This window comes from Cervus canadensis, chromosome 15, assembly GCF_019320065.1.
Source record: "Cervus canadensis isolate Bull #8, Minnesota chromosome 15, ASM1932006v1, whole genome shotgun sequence".
Taxonomy (NCBI): domain Eukaryota; kingdom Metazoa; phylum Chordata; class Mammalia; order Artiodactyla; family Cervidae; genus Cervus; species Cervus canadensis.
In genome coordinates, this window is record NC_057400.1 from 21478497 (window position 1) to 21493696 (window position 15200).

Genomic DNA, 15200 nt, shown 5'->3' on the forward strand with positions numbered 1-15200 from the left:
GACACAACTGAGCAACTGAACTGAACTGAACTGACTTTGCAATATTAAATAATTATGTAAAACAATTATGTGTGTGCCCAGCCAACAGTGGAGAAATATGGAGAAAAAGTCTTTAGAAAGAAACATTCCATTGCATCTGTAATTCTATAACATGTTAGGTTTATATTTAATTCCTTATTTTATGTATATCTATTTATACCCTGCCGTATTTCCCATCCTTTCATTTTAATAAATATGTACATATACATGTATAAACATATTAGTTTGTATTTATATGATTAACAGTTGTTTTCCTGAGTGAATGGTCCATTTTTTTATTCCCTTTTGGTTTTCTCAATTTATAACACTTGATGTTTCCCTATAATGTATGCATTTTCCTATGAAATATTTAACACAGACTCCAAGAGCCTAGACTTCTAGTGCTCATGAGTTGATTTGGAATTCTTAAAATATTATACAGAAAATTTTAATTGGTTTCATGACCCCCAAACCATTTTATATATCAGTCATATCAACCTGCTCTGGATATCCCATGTCAAAACAAACAGAGGAAATTTCTATAAACAGAGAAACATCTTAAACTTCTCTTTTACCCTTTACTGCATTTTTACTGGTTGGATCTCTTAAGAAATTAGGAACAAGGTCCTATACTTTTGAGCAACTATCACTGGTCTCCATTCAACATGGCTTTGGTGGCCTGGCCCAGGGCCTCCTTCTTACAAAAGGAAGTGCCACGACCTTTCTGGGCTTCCTTTCTCCTTCACTAGCTTGTACCTGCAATGAAAGCAGAGGGCATCTTCTACACTCTGGCCCTTCATTTTTCTTTTCAGTGGGAGAGGTAAGATCTAAGATTTGTGTTTAGAGGTAAAGAAATGAGAAACACATAGGAAAAAATACCAGGTAAGACATAACTATCTTTGAAAGAAGAGTGATTGCAGTAGAATTTTGGAGAAAATTCCTAATGGAAAATAAAACACAGCCGTTTTCTTTCATTTGTCCTTATAATTTGTTAATATGCCTCTCAGAGTCTTGTATTAATAGAAAAAGGTGGCTATGATTTTGGGAATAATTTGGTATTTCTGAGTTACTTAACCATCATGGTATATTAATATTATGAACTAGCACCCTGATTCCATCATTATTTCTATTGTTTCTAATAAATCAAAGTTAATTCCTTCTTTTTTATATGTCACCTTGACTTCAGATACAAAATATGCTTTAGGAGATGGTGTTAAGCTATAAAATACTTTTGCTATTTCAAAGATCTTAAACTGTCATTCAAGACCTTCTATATATTATTGAACATATCCCAAATACACAGACACACATACACACACACACACACATATATACATCTATTTAATCAATCAAAGACCATTTAACAGGTGTACTTGTTGAACACCAAGATACCCCACAAAGCTGGATCTTTGCCATGGAAAGAAACACTTTTCAGAAAGTTATTTATGCTCATAGAGATATAAAATTAAATTAAGAGAGGCAATGTAGATCCTAGTGCCTAAAAGGGGGGAAAAAATAGAGTATTTGTGCGTCATTTAGAGATCATACATCATGGAAGATTAACCAGCTTTTTTGATATGATACTATGACTTTCTATACCTCTTTTGTTGTTGTTGTTGTAGGTAGAAAAATACTTTTTAGCATAAGGAGATTACATTTTAATTTTTTAAAGAGTGAGGACTTACCAAATAAAAAGGGAGTCAGTGGAGGAGAGAAACTGATTTTTCAAGCCGAACTAAATTCATATACACTTTCTATTTTGCATTTGGCTACACTTTAAAAGACCTCAAGTCTCCATTGTTCAAAATCAGGCTTCCTGCCCCACTTTTTAAGGAACATTTATATTTTGGATTCAGCTGATTTACTCCGTTATGGTTCACATTTTCCTTTGGAAAGGCCACCTGCCACTTTTTAACTTTAGGTAGAATATTTAAATGCTGTACTTCATTCCTATGATATGAATTTTGACACTTATATGTCTATGTAATATTACATGGAAATTGGTGTTTGAGTAACTTTTACACAGAGTGGTCACTGATAAGCCCTTTTCCCACCCCTCTAAACTCATCAGTAAGCATATAGATAAGGTATTGGAAGACACTTTTGACTAATATTTCCAAGCAGTAATAAACATTCCCTGAAAGTAAACATAATATCTAAAAAGGTATATCAAGTCAATTTTGAACCCTGAAAAATATACAGTAATACTGAAGAAAAGTTTTTAAGAAGTGAAGATAGAGAAATAATATTTAAAATAGTTTTACATGTCAAAGATTTCTTTTTCTGAGGGATGAAATGTGAATCTTGTGGGGAGGGGAGACTGAAAATTAATAAATCAAAGTGTTTACTGAGATCCACTGGCCAACTCAACTCTGAGCTCAGAGTCACAATGGAGAGAAGTGGAAAACCTAAGACAGCTGGTGATAAGGAATGGCAAGATTTACAGACAGGTGGAAATAGTTGATGAAAACTATCTAAAGTAAGGTCTAAAGTAAGTTTTAATCTTGTCAGGACAAAAGAACCATGGTAACACAAAGAGACACAGTGGTTAGGACAGAAAGTAGATGAAAAATAGATGTAGTAGATGAAATAGTTTTAGTGAAAGTTGGATATCACTGAAATAAAAATAAATCATTTCTAAAGGAAATTGTAAAAAGAAATAAAAGGAATGAAGATAAAATATTGGATGTAATGCAATGATTAAAGTTAGAAACATGAAAATATATGTAAAAGATAAATATAGAATGAGAGAAAATAACATACAAAACTTTAAATGAGTGTGCTCAGAACAGATACACAGTGCTCAAAAAAGATCAGAGAGAACAGTAAAACTCCAAGTTAAAGAAGGTAACAGAGCAAAACTCTTGAGTGGATAATCAATGGAGAAATGTTAAGAAGGCAAGTAGTATGAAACTTGAAAATAAAAATCTGGATTTGGCTATGGATAAATTTAGATATTCCTAGAAAGAACTAAAGCTGAAAACTCATTTCAGAAATTCAATGATGAGACATTTACTTCTAAGAACTAGAGAAGTAAATATGCAGAGAGAAATAGGGCAGCATTTTTCTTTTCAAATAAGAGGGGTCTGAACCTAGTTGAAAGCAAAGGGAAAATATTCATTGTAAGTTAAAGATGGCAGAATGGAAGAGTAACTGTAATGAGATGCCCAAAGAAATGGATGCCATTGGGTCTAAAATAAAAGTGAAGTAGACTTAAGTAAGGGGGAAAAAAAAAAAAAAAAAACTTTCTCTGAGGTTATATGCACTATTTCAAAATATTCACATTATGAATTTGTATATTTCATTTTCCCTTACCATCAAATAGTCACTCTAGTACATTTAAACACCAAATCCATTTAACTGCTTTACTAATAGCTGACAATTTTGCCATCTTCTCTCTCCAAGATGACATACTTAGAGACCTTATGACTCATGTTGTTGATCCTGTGAAAATCCCAGCTCATGCTTCCTCATCTTTTCTGTTTCAGGGACCTACATCTCTCTTTTGCCTCAACATTACATTACTCTAATTTCCTGTTCTTGGTTTCCTTCCATTTCATCACTAATTTCTAGACCTCATCTCCTGATTAGCAACTCATGGTTATTCCTTTATAATTGCCAACTTTGATTATGTTATCACCTGCTCCCTTTTGGGGTTATTTTTCCCATCATTTTTCTACTGCTAAGTTACCAAGCACTATTATTCAAGGTCATATAAATACCCTATTAGATTCTAGAAGTTCATTCAGCTGGACACATGTTGCTTGGAATCCTTTTTACTCATATTCTATTTGTCACAATAACTTCAGCAAATCTACCTATTCACTTATAGCCACTAATTCTATGCATATCATCTATGACTTTCCTCAATTTCACTAATTTTAACCTCTAGAATAGATTCTCCTGGCATATTCTTACTGCTGAAGCTGAAGCTCCAATATTTTGTCCACCTGATATGAAGAATCAACTCATTGGAAAAGACCCTGATGCTGGGAAAAATTGAAGGCAGGAGAAGAAGGGGACGACAGACAATGAGATGGTTGGGTGGCATCACCAACTCAACGGACATGAGTTTGAGCAAACTCTAAGAGATGGTGAAGGACAGGGAAGCCCGGCATGCTGCAGTCCATGAGGTTGCAAAGAGTCAGACACAACTGAGTGACCGAACAACAACTGGCATACTCTGTCCCCTTCATTCACTCCATTGCCAAAAATAGAAGAGAACTTTCCCTAATATAATCTTCCTATTTAAATTTACCTCACTTAATCTTCCCAATAACCAAAAACGATATAGCATTTGAGATCAAGATACTTCAAAAATATCAAAGGTAGGAAATGTCCACACTGACCTTCCAAACTGTAGTGGACACCATTGGTGCTGCATTTAGACACCCTCTGATCCTGTTTGCGATTTCTATGCACTCCAGGGCCCAGCTACTGTGTCCTTTTCCTTTTAGTAACTCATATAGGCAACATTTTTCAGAGGACAGCTACTAGAATCTTCTTTTACAAGTGGTGCTGAGAGCAAGAAATCTTGGTAATGTATATCTCCCCAGGGTTGCCCTATCCAGTGAATAACTGGCTGGGAGTTTGAAGTCAAGTTCCCTTGCTAAGTGAGGTTTACCTTCCAAAACTTTCCAAGGCTCACAGTTGAAACTTTGTTTGGCCCCTTTCTTATCTGACTCCTACCTGACTTGAATTTTCATTCCAGGATCTGTTTTCAGAGATATCTGATTTAAGATTCAAATCTTGTCCATCTGCTATCCTCCATTCTTCCTATTCCACCCTATTGCTTCTTCCTTGCCAAGGTTACTGCTAAACTCCTTGGAATCTGTCTCCTCTTTACAAACATTTTCTTCGAACCCTCAGCTTATGAATATGTGCAATACCCCCCTGGTCCCATACTAAGAAAAACCTTTCTTTATACTCTACTATCTTCTCAACAAACTCCAGTTTTTACTCTTTTCCTTCATTATCCAAGTTTCTATCACTGTAGTCTAAATATTCTGGCTCTATTTTCTAATTATCTTTCACTTATTAATTCTTTATATTTGGCTTCTGCTCTTATCAATTTCCTGAAATTCATAACAATTAAAAATGTCATCCCTCTCACCAATTACATGTCCTGTCTTCTGCTTTTATGTCTCTCAATCTCCTTCTTGCATGTACATTTGAAGCGCTTCCTAAAACTCTCTTCTGTTGATTTCTATGACAGTGATTTTTCTGAGTACTTGAAATGGCTTCTTTCTCTGCATTTCTTTTGCCTTATTGCTAATTTTCTTTTTGCTCCTCATAATCATTTTAGCCCCTATTTGTAAACATTCTTCATTTGTGTCATTAGACTTCTTTTCCTGTAGTCTTCCTTGGATAATTTCATCCACTACCATTTTTTATTGCAGAACCTGAACTCTGTTGGAATAAGTAGGAATGACTATATTTATCCAACTGTTGCTTCTATTTATGCTCTACTAACTACCTCTTCTCCAGAATTTGCTATCTCAGGAAGAATCCAAGGCTTCCAAGACAATTCTAGTTAAAAAAAAAATGATATGAAGATTAATTCTCATACATAAAAGACCAGATATTTCTAAGACCAAACTTATAGCTCATATCTATTTTAAAATCTTCTTCCCTCTTTCCAGCTTTGATCTGACTCCTCCTGGCTTAAGAACTTGCAGTAAAATAGTCACACAAATTTTCTATTTTCAACTTTTATATTTATTTTAGTTTCCCACTTATATATTGGTCTCTGGTGGTCTCTCTTTCTTGATCTGAGAGCAGAGAAAAAAATCCTTCCTCTTCCTCCATAATATCCTTCCTGGAAGGATAAAGAACCGTTCCTAAGAATTTCTTAAAAAATGCAACAACTTCAACGTACTTCTGATCTCTGCTTATGTGGATTCTCTGGGGTCATGGGGAAGGCTTACTAGAGAGGATCCAGGACCAGTTTGTGTTTCACTTGGTAAACTGGGGATGGAGTCATCACAATATTTTCAAAATGTGGGGAATCCAGTTGCCAATTTTATGGCCCCAACTTATCTTCCACCTACATTAACTACTTTTCCCTACATGCCCTTCATATACTTTTGCTCATGGCAATGGCCTTTGCTTTGCCACTACTAATTTTTTATTTGTTTTATTTCTTATTCATATAATATATTTCTACTCCATCTCAGAAACATTCCTTCTTCATGTCTCTTCAATAAAGTGTCTGCTAATCATCACCACAGCTGCTACTACCCTCACTTTTACTACCTACACCAGTCATAAGCTATCTCTATTTTCTGAAAATTTAATTTGGTTTTATAATAGTTGTATAAAAATTTTCACTTTAACATGAAATTTAGGTATCAGATTTAAGCTTGAGCTATAGCAATATAGTCTTTTGGTGCTTCCATATTAGTTCTACTTTACATTATGTTACTCACTTTTTTAACAAAATTTTGTACTTGTTTAAAAGTTTAAACAGAAAACTCATTGTGAACAATAGCTACACCTTATTTGTATCATCATACTTTACAGTGTCTACTGGTATCTTTCACATCATCTATCACCCTGTTTTGTCAGCATGTTCTGAATTAAAGGCTGAGAAGGAGATGGAGACGTCCTGACATGACCTTGTTGGCTGGGCGTAGCACTTAAACTGACAAAATAGTGAAGTATATGCAGAGATTTTGCCTGATGTCTTCGACCATTCTGAAGAGAAATAGATATAGTTATATGCTAAGATGACTGTACAAAATATACTTAGCAAAAGAAGGTCTGGAATAACAACTTGAGGGCAAAACTCAGCCTCAAAAGAAATGCAAGAGAAAACTAAAGATTGATAAGTTAGCAGCAAGAGGCCTGTTAAATTGAACTGCATTAATCAATAATAGACCAGGCACAAGAAGTTCTCCAGAATAAAGTGAAGCACTGGACTTATTATAAATATGATGGGAAGAAATTATTCAAACAAACCCATTTCCTGTGTATCTATAAAATTTCATAACATTCAAATTATATTTGTTCCTACCTTCAAAATAATTACATATAGTCCAACAATTGATCTGGTTTATTTTTTTCCATTGAGGGTATACTGATTCACTGCTTTATTATAAAGTATAAATGAAAAAGAGATTTTAAAAATGTCATTGCAATAGTCAGTGTTAATCATTCAGTCATGTCTGATTCTTGGCGATGCTATGGACTGTAGCTCACCAGGATCCTCTGTCCGAGGAATTCTCCAGGCAAGAATACTGGAGTGGGTTGCCATTCCCTTCTCCAGGGGATCCTCCTGACCTAGGGATTGAACCAGAGTCTCCTGCATTGCAGGCAGATTCCTTATCATCTGAGCCACCATTACACTGGAAAAGGAAATTTTGTATTCAAGTTTACAGATATGACGTGGACACACTAAATTGACTCATGTGTTTTATTCTTGGAACTAAACAAAATTATACCTTCCCTCAACATTCTTAATGTGTACTGGCAAGTGCCCATGAACATGCAGCTCTAGGCAAGAGAATGTACAGGGCAAGTCAGACTCAACTCAAATATTTTCTAAAACATCTAGCTTTTCCAGCATTTTCTCATTATTGTTTGTTCTCTCTTTCACTTATAGTTCTAGTCTTAAAATTTTCATTATAACTTTTTGCTAAATCTGTTAAGCCTGTTTTCTTATATGATTGATATTTTTGGTTATTAGTTTCTGTAATACTTATATGTGTATATGTAACAGGTAGGACACATACATACATACATATATAATGCAGCATAATCTTTGAAATTTAGAAAATATAACTCTCTCATATGTCATGTTAATGACAGAGTAATATACTTTAATTGTGGAATCAGTTTCCTTTTCTGTAAAATGGAGGAAATAGTGCCCCTCTGGGCTTCCCTGTTGACTCAATGGTAAAGAATCTGCCTGCTAATGCAGGAGACTTGGGTTCAATCCCTGAGTCAGGAAGATACTCTGGAGAAGAAAACGGTGTGCATGCGTGTTGCGCAGTTGCTCAGTCGTGTCCTACTCTTTGCAACACTATGGACTGTAGTCCACCAGGCTCCTCTGTCCATGGGATTCTCTGGGCAAGAATGCTGGAGTGGGTTGCCACGCCCTCCTCCAGGGGATGCTCCAGACCCAGGGATCAAACCCGTGTCTCCTGCAATGTAGGTGGATTCTTTACCCATGAGCCAACTGGGTAGCCCAGGAAATGGCAACCCTTTTCATGTTCTTGCCTGTGAAATCCCATGGTCAGAAGAGCCTGGTGGGCTACAGTCCATCAGGTATAACAGGGTCAGACATGACTTAGTAATTAAAAGGCAACAAAAACACTCTAACAAGTTTGTTATAAACTTTTAAACAGTGAAAGAGGACTCACTGGTGAATTCTAAGCAAAGAAGTTACTGCCACTTACATTTGAGAAGGATCATAAGGCTGTGACATGAAGAATAGACTGTAGGAATACAAGGATAGAAGATGGTAATCCACAATCCTGAAATGTTGGCAAGAGTGATTATACTCAGACTAGGGTGGAAACAATGAAAACTGGGAGAAGTAGGTAAAGCATAAATGTATTTTGAAGCCAAAGGTAATAGGATTTCTGGTATACTGAACATAGGATATGTGAGAGAGATACCAAAAATGTCATATTGTCTCTTTGAAATTCATCTCAAGATTTTCCCCTAGCAACAGAAACTCAGTTTATTTCATTGAAACTATTAATAGAAACTCAGATTGTAGAATTTTAATTAGACTGTAGATTTTGGTTGTCCAAATGGAAAAATGGAACTTTCAATAAGACAGGTAGACATACTTATCTGTAACTTAAGAAGAAGAAGAAAAAAAGCTTGGGATGAACGTGTAGATATACAATTATAAATACAGAAATAGAAACTGAAGCTTTAGAAATACTGAAGAACAAGGTTGGCTATCAGATGGTTACTTCATTCACCAAAAAAACCTGACTTCCAAACACGTAAACAGTTTTAGGGAAGAAGTTTAAATGAATAATCTAGAAAAGCACTGGTGTACTCGTTTGGATTTACACACACATTAAAGAACTGCATAAGGACTTCCCTGGTGGTCCATTGGTTAAGAACCACCTTCCAATGCAGAGGACAAGGGTTCGATCCCTGATCCGGAAAGATTCCACATACCTTGGAGCAACTAAACCCATGCGCCATACCTACTGAAGCCCAGGCACCCTAGAGTCCCTGCAATTAGAAGCCCACCAGACTGCAAGTAGAGAGTAGTCCCCACTTGCCTCAACTAAAGAAAGTCTGCAGGTAGCAATGAAGACTCAGTGCAGCCATAAATAAATAAATACACATAATAAATGTAAGCCCATCAAATATGTACTGAAATGCACATGACAAAGTGAAAACAAACTTTTAGGTAAGATAATAAAATTTGTTTCAGACATTATGATTAAAAATAAATATTAATATCAACGTACAGATTTTTCTTTTAATGAAACTTTAGAAAAGTCACCTAAAATTCCCAAATATATGTAAATGTTAAACTTACCCTTTTTCTGGGTGCAAAGCTATAGATCTTGGTTGATCCAGGCCTTGGGAAATAACTACATAACGAAAAGAGCCATTGAGTCTTGCAACTTCAATTAAGTTGAAACCATGATCTGTCCAATATATGTTACCTAGAAGAAATACAGAAATGTTTATAATATGATTGTGAGAAAAATTATTTATTAATTACAGCTAAAATTAACTTTCTGAACATTCACATGACCTCCTATATTCTTTTTTAATAGGTGCATTAAGCAGAAAGCTATAAATAAACTAATATGTTAATATTTCTTATCTCACACATCTGTTGTTTAACCCATATAATGATACTTTTATGTGTTAAAAATAAATGGAAACTTCTCTCACCTGAAAAAGAGTTCTATTTTCACTTTCTATTGACTTCAGGCAAAAAACAACTTCTAATACTTTTTTAACAGCCTCATGGGACTCTCAGGAGAGTTGAGCAAAGTTAATACTACGTAATCTACTTCTACATAAAAACACGTATATAAAGGCTCAAAAATATTAGAAAGAGTGAAACCAAAAGCAAAAGAGACCATTTATCCCTGTGGCTAGAAGTACAAATAAACAAACAAACAAAAACCTGTGATGGCTCAGAAACAGAATTTTTATGAAGCATATTGAGTTCCTAACAATATAGGCTTAAAACAAAAACAGAAAGCCATGGATTTTACCAGCAATCCAGTCAATAGCTATTCCTTCCACTCTTCCCAAGCCATTGGTAATGATATCTTCTTTCCAAGTTTGATCTCTTTTAGCTCGGCTAATTTTATTGAAGCCCATATCTGTCCAGTAGATGGTATCATTTTCTATTGATAAAGCAAACAGACAAACATACATACACTATAAAATGTATTGATATATGTACTTGTTTTTATTCAGTCGCCAAGTTGTATCCAACTCTTTGAACACGGACTGAAGCAAGCCAGACTTCCCTGTCCTTTACTATCTCCCAGAGTTTGGTCAAACTCATGTCCATCGAGGTGGTGATGCCATCAAACCATTTAACCCTCTGTTGCCCCCTTCTCCTCCTGCCCTCAATCTTTTCTAGCATCAGGGATATATGCATTAGGAGCACATTGCATCAACATTTTGAGCATTATCATCCTGGGTATACCAGAGTATAAGTGCTCTTCATTAAAATTTACTAATAAAAATGGTAAGAAAGATTAAAACCACATGAGAAAACCTAGTCAAATATGTTTTTTAAAGCATTTTTAAAATATATGTGCAAATAGTCTATTACATCCTTTTTATTTTTTTTCATTTTCCTATTCATTTAAACTCATAAATACTTCTCTCTCATGAATTTACAATTTTGATATCATACCATATTATTTTGAACCACAGTGTTTCTCATAATATCTGTTCTAATGTCTTATAATAAGAATACTACTGGGTATAATAAACAAAGTCTCAAAGTAGAGAGAGAATGGAAAGAAACAGGACATTTCAATTATGTCAAGGGTATTTTAAACATAAGGTCATTCAAAATGTATAAAGCCTTAAAAGTACCTTATCATCCAATTATTCTTTCTGAGGTACTAGTTTCCCAAATGTCAACTACAAACCCTTTGCATTCTTTTTCAAACTCTCATTGTAAAAATGGGCTTAAGGACACTTGAAGAATGGCTCTGTGCTATCATAGAGTCTTTAAATAACAGTGCTTTTTGAATATTTGAATGAAAAATGTGTCTGAAGACTATAAATGAAATATATGTGCATGCATATGCATAAAGGGTAGCAATTATAGATCAATGATATTAAATACAGCCACCAGAAAGACACTGGGGACAAATCATTAAATAATAAATTTGCTACCAACTAAGTAAGTTTTTGTGTTGTGACCTACATGGCTAATGAAGAACAAATCCTTTAAGACCAATATAATTTCCATCTGGCATAGTGACAGGCTATGGAAATAAAGAAAAAGCAATTAGCATAAAAAAGCCACTTATCAGTAAGTTTGGGGGTTCTGCTTCAAATGAAATATGGTCTAAATTCTATTACCTATCTGGGGAAAATTTCCAAACAGCCCCTGTTTGCAACAGTGGTTTAGTCAGATACATGCTTGAACCAGAGCAGAAATTTTCATATACATATCTGGAAAGTAAGGACTTGTTTCATCTTTCCCATTTTGTCAAAGTATCCATTGATATGTTATCATGTTTGAAGGAATGAACTGATCAACAAAAATAAGCACTACTTTTGAATAAATACTTAAGTGTTATATGAAGAGCTCCACTCTCTCCTGCAAACATTAGACCCATATAGCCAGTTACTTATTTTGTATCTCCACTGGAATATAAGAAAAGGTAATCTTGACTGTGAAAGCCAAATTTTGGGTTTCTACCCGAAACATGCTTCTCTCGCAGTCTTCTACATGGCAGCTCCCCTCGCCATGGTGGTATGATGAAGGGCACCTGCATCCTTTGTTTCTGGGGTTAAAAACCTCATGCTGTCCTTAATAATTTTTCCTCACACTTCATATCTAATTCATCACCAACTACTCTCATCTTCAATCTATTACCAAATATTTTAGCTCTTTTTATTCTTTAAAATCATATCCCTCATCTCACCATTTTCACACTAATTAGAATGTAATCCAAGTCATCATTACCTCCTACCTGAAGTGCTGCAAAAGACTCTAACTTAAGTCCAGCTTCCACTTTTGCCTCAGGTCTCCCTTTCCTCATGAGCCTTTTCTCCACTGAGGGTCCGCTGTCACCTTATTCAAATTCAGTAAAATAATTTCTCTACTCTTCATTCAGTGTTCTAATCATTTTCCATCTCATTCAAGGTAAAAGTTAAGTTCCTTCCCAAGACCTTCCTTCATGATCCACCCACACCCTTCAACTCTCTCTCACCTATTATCCTTCCACGCTCCCCCCTTTAGTAACGAGAACTTCCTTTCCCTAAAACAAACCAAATACTGTTCAGTCTAAATTTCTTTCCATCACTTTTTCTTCTGCTTGGGATGTTCTTTCCCTAGCTACTTGCATGGCTCTGTCTTAGCTCAAATATTTCCCTTCTTACTCAAACTTGCCCTGACTACTCTATAGAAATTATTTCCTTGTCATGCTCCATTTCCCTTACAGACCTATTTTTCTCCACAGCATATATTACTGTCAAGCACATTAGATACTTACTGGTTTGTTTGTTTAGTATCTGTCTTGTCTCACAGAAATATAATCCCTTTGAGGGCTGGGACTTAATTTGTTCACTGTCCCTGGCACCTAGAAGAGTGCCTAGTACATACTAAGGTCAGAGTAAATATCTGATGAACAGAGGAATTAATGTGATGTGTAATACAAAGACTGGTTGAAAGGAGACACAAGTAAAGGAGACAAAGCTTGTACATGAGAAACTTTATAAAGTAATTAAGGAACAGAGGGTATGCACATTGAAAAATCACTAACAGTTGATAATAGTATAGCATGAACAGCATATTAGTAGTAAAGATAAGAGGCTTTTACAAAAATTTTTTGGCCACGCCACATGTGGGATCTTAGGTCCCTCACCAGGGATCAAACCTATGCCCCCTGCATAGGAACTGCTGCTGAGTCTTAACCACCAGACTGCCAGGAAGTCCTAAAAAAAGTGTTTTTATGAGTTCAAAGAAGACATTGACAACAATCTTCACAGGTATTAGAATAAAAAAGACACTAAATATGTAGTTGACCCTTACTTTTTCCTATTATTCTCTAATAGCTTTGCCAGTCCTGCAAAATTTTATTCAGTATAACCACAAAACATTCTTTCACACATATACCATATTATTTTGCATATGCTTATTATTATATTGACTTGAAACTGCATCTCTGCATTTCTTCTTGGAAATTGTGTGAGATATGTGATAGGTAGGGACTGCAATTGACTCAGTATTTACCAAAACAGTTACATGTGCAGTAGATACCTCATGAATATTCAATATATGAATAATATATTAATTTGTAACCCTGAGACCATCTCTAAATGCTCAAATCTGCTGGATTAGAGCACTGAATAACTGAGATATTTTCTTATATTCTTTTATGCTGTATATTTGGGATATTAGTAAGCAAATCGATCATGTAGTGATGTTATAAGGAGGACCAAGAGGATGAGAATACCAGACCACCTGATCTGCCTCTTGAGAAACCTACATACAGGTCAGGAAGCAACAGTTAGAACTGGACATGGAACAGCAGACTGGTTCCAAATAGGAAAAGGAGTATGTCAAGGCTGTATATTGTCACCCTGCTTATTTAACTTATATGCAGAGTACATCATGAGAAATGCTGGGCTGGAAGAAGCACAAGCTGGAATCAAGATTGCCAGGAGAAATATCAATAACCTCAGATATGCAGATGACACCACTTTTATGGCAGAAAGTGAAGAGGAACTAAAAAGCCTCTTGATGAAAATGAAAGAGGAGAGTGAAAGTTGGCTTAAAGCTCAACATTCAGAAAACTAAGATCATGGCATCTGGTCCCATCACTTCATGGGAAATAGATGGGGAAACAGGAGAAACAGAGGCTGACTTTATTTCTCTGGGCTCCAAAATCACTACAGATGGTAATTGCATCCACGAAATTAAAAGATACTTACTCTTTGGAAGGAAAGTTATGAACAACCTAGATAGCATATTAAAAAGCAGAGACATTACTTTGCCAGCAAAGGTCTGTCTAGTCAAGGCTATGGTTTTTCCAGGAGTCATGTATGGATGTGAGAGTTGGACTGTAAAGAAAGCTGAGCTCTAAAGAATTAATGCTTTTGAACTGTGGTGTTAGAGAAGACTCTTGAGAGTCCCTTGGACTGCAAGAAGATCCAACTAGTCCATCCTAAAGGAGATCAATCCTGGGTGTTCGTTGGAAGGACTGATGCTCAAGCTGAAACTCAAATACTTTGGCCACCTCATGCAAAGAGCTGACCCATTGGAAAAGACCCAGATGCTGGGAGGGATTGGGGGCAGGAGGAGAAGGGGACGACAGAGGATGAGATGGCTGGATGGCATCTCCGACTCGATGGACATGAGTTTGAGTAAACTCCGGGAGTTGGTGATAGAGAGGGAGGCCTGGCATGCTGTGATTCATGGGGTCACAGAGTCAGACATGACTGAGCAACTGAACTGAACTTATCTGAACTAAGAGGACAGAAGATTTTAGTCACTCATTCACATCCAACTCTCCTTTCCTTATATTAATATATATATTGTATACCTCTATACTCTAAGTGGAGTAATTTCATTAAGATATAAGAATATGTATCCTAATACCCAGGAATATAACTAAATAAACATAAGTTGTGTCTAGAATGTTTTAATTAGTAATAGAATCAGGCAGAAAGATGACAAAATCTTATGACAAACTTGAAAGATATAAAGTGGAAATACGTATAAAGATAGAAAAGGATGAAAGACTATCATAACTGCACTCTGATACTTATTCTAAAATATGATTTTTTAACTCTAATTATGTCCGCTCAACAAATATTTACATAATAGTTAGTAAATGCTAAGCATCCATGTAAGCATAGAAGTACAGTGGTGAACACATAGATTTTACTCCTGAAATCATAGATTTCACTTCTGGAAGTGACTTTAAAATTAGCTATCCTGTGACATATAACTGGAGAAGGCAATGGCAACCCACTCCAGTACTCTTGCCTGG

General features: G+C 35.6%; 1 protein-coding gene across 1 annotated transcript in view; it reads right to left on the reverse strand.

Moving 5' to 3' along the window:
- Window positions 1-15200, reverse strand: part of LRP1B (LDL receptor related protein 1B) — a 2049143-nt gene that overhangs the window by 554503 nt on the left and 1479440 nt on the right. Inside the window, exons 36-37 of the mRNA XM_043488135.1 lie at window positions 10224-10358; window positions 9530-9659 (exon numbers count right to left, since the gene is read on the reverse strand). Coding sequence (XP_043344070.1) covers window positions 9530-9659; window positions 10224-10358 — 265 coding nt within the window. The remainder of the gene's footprint in view (window positions 1-9529; window positions 9660-10223; window positions 10359-15200) is intronic.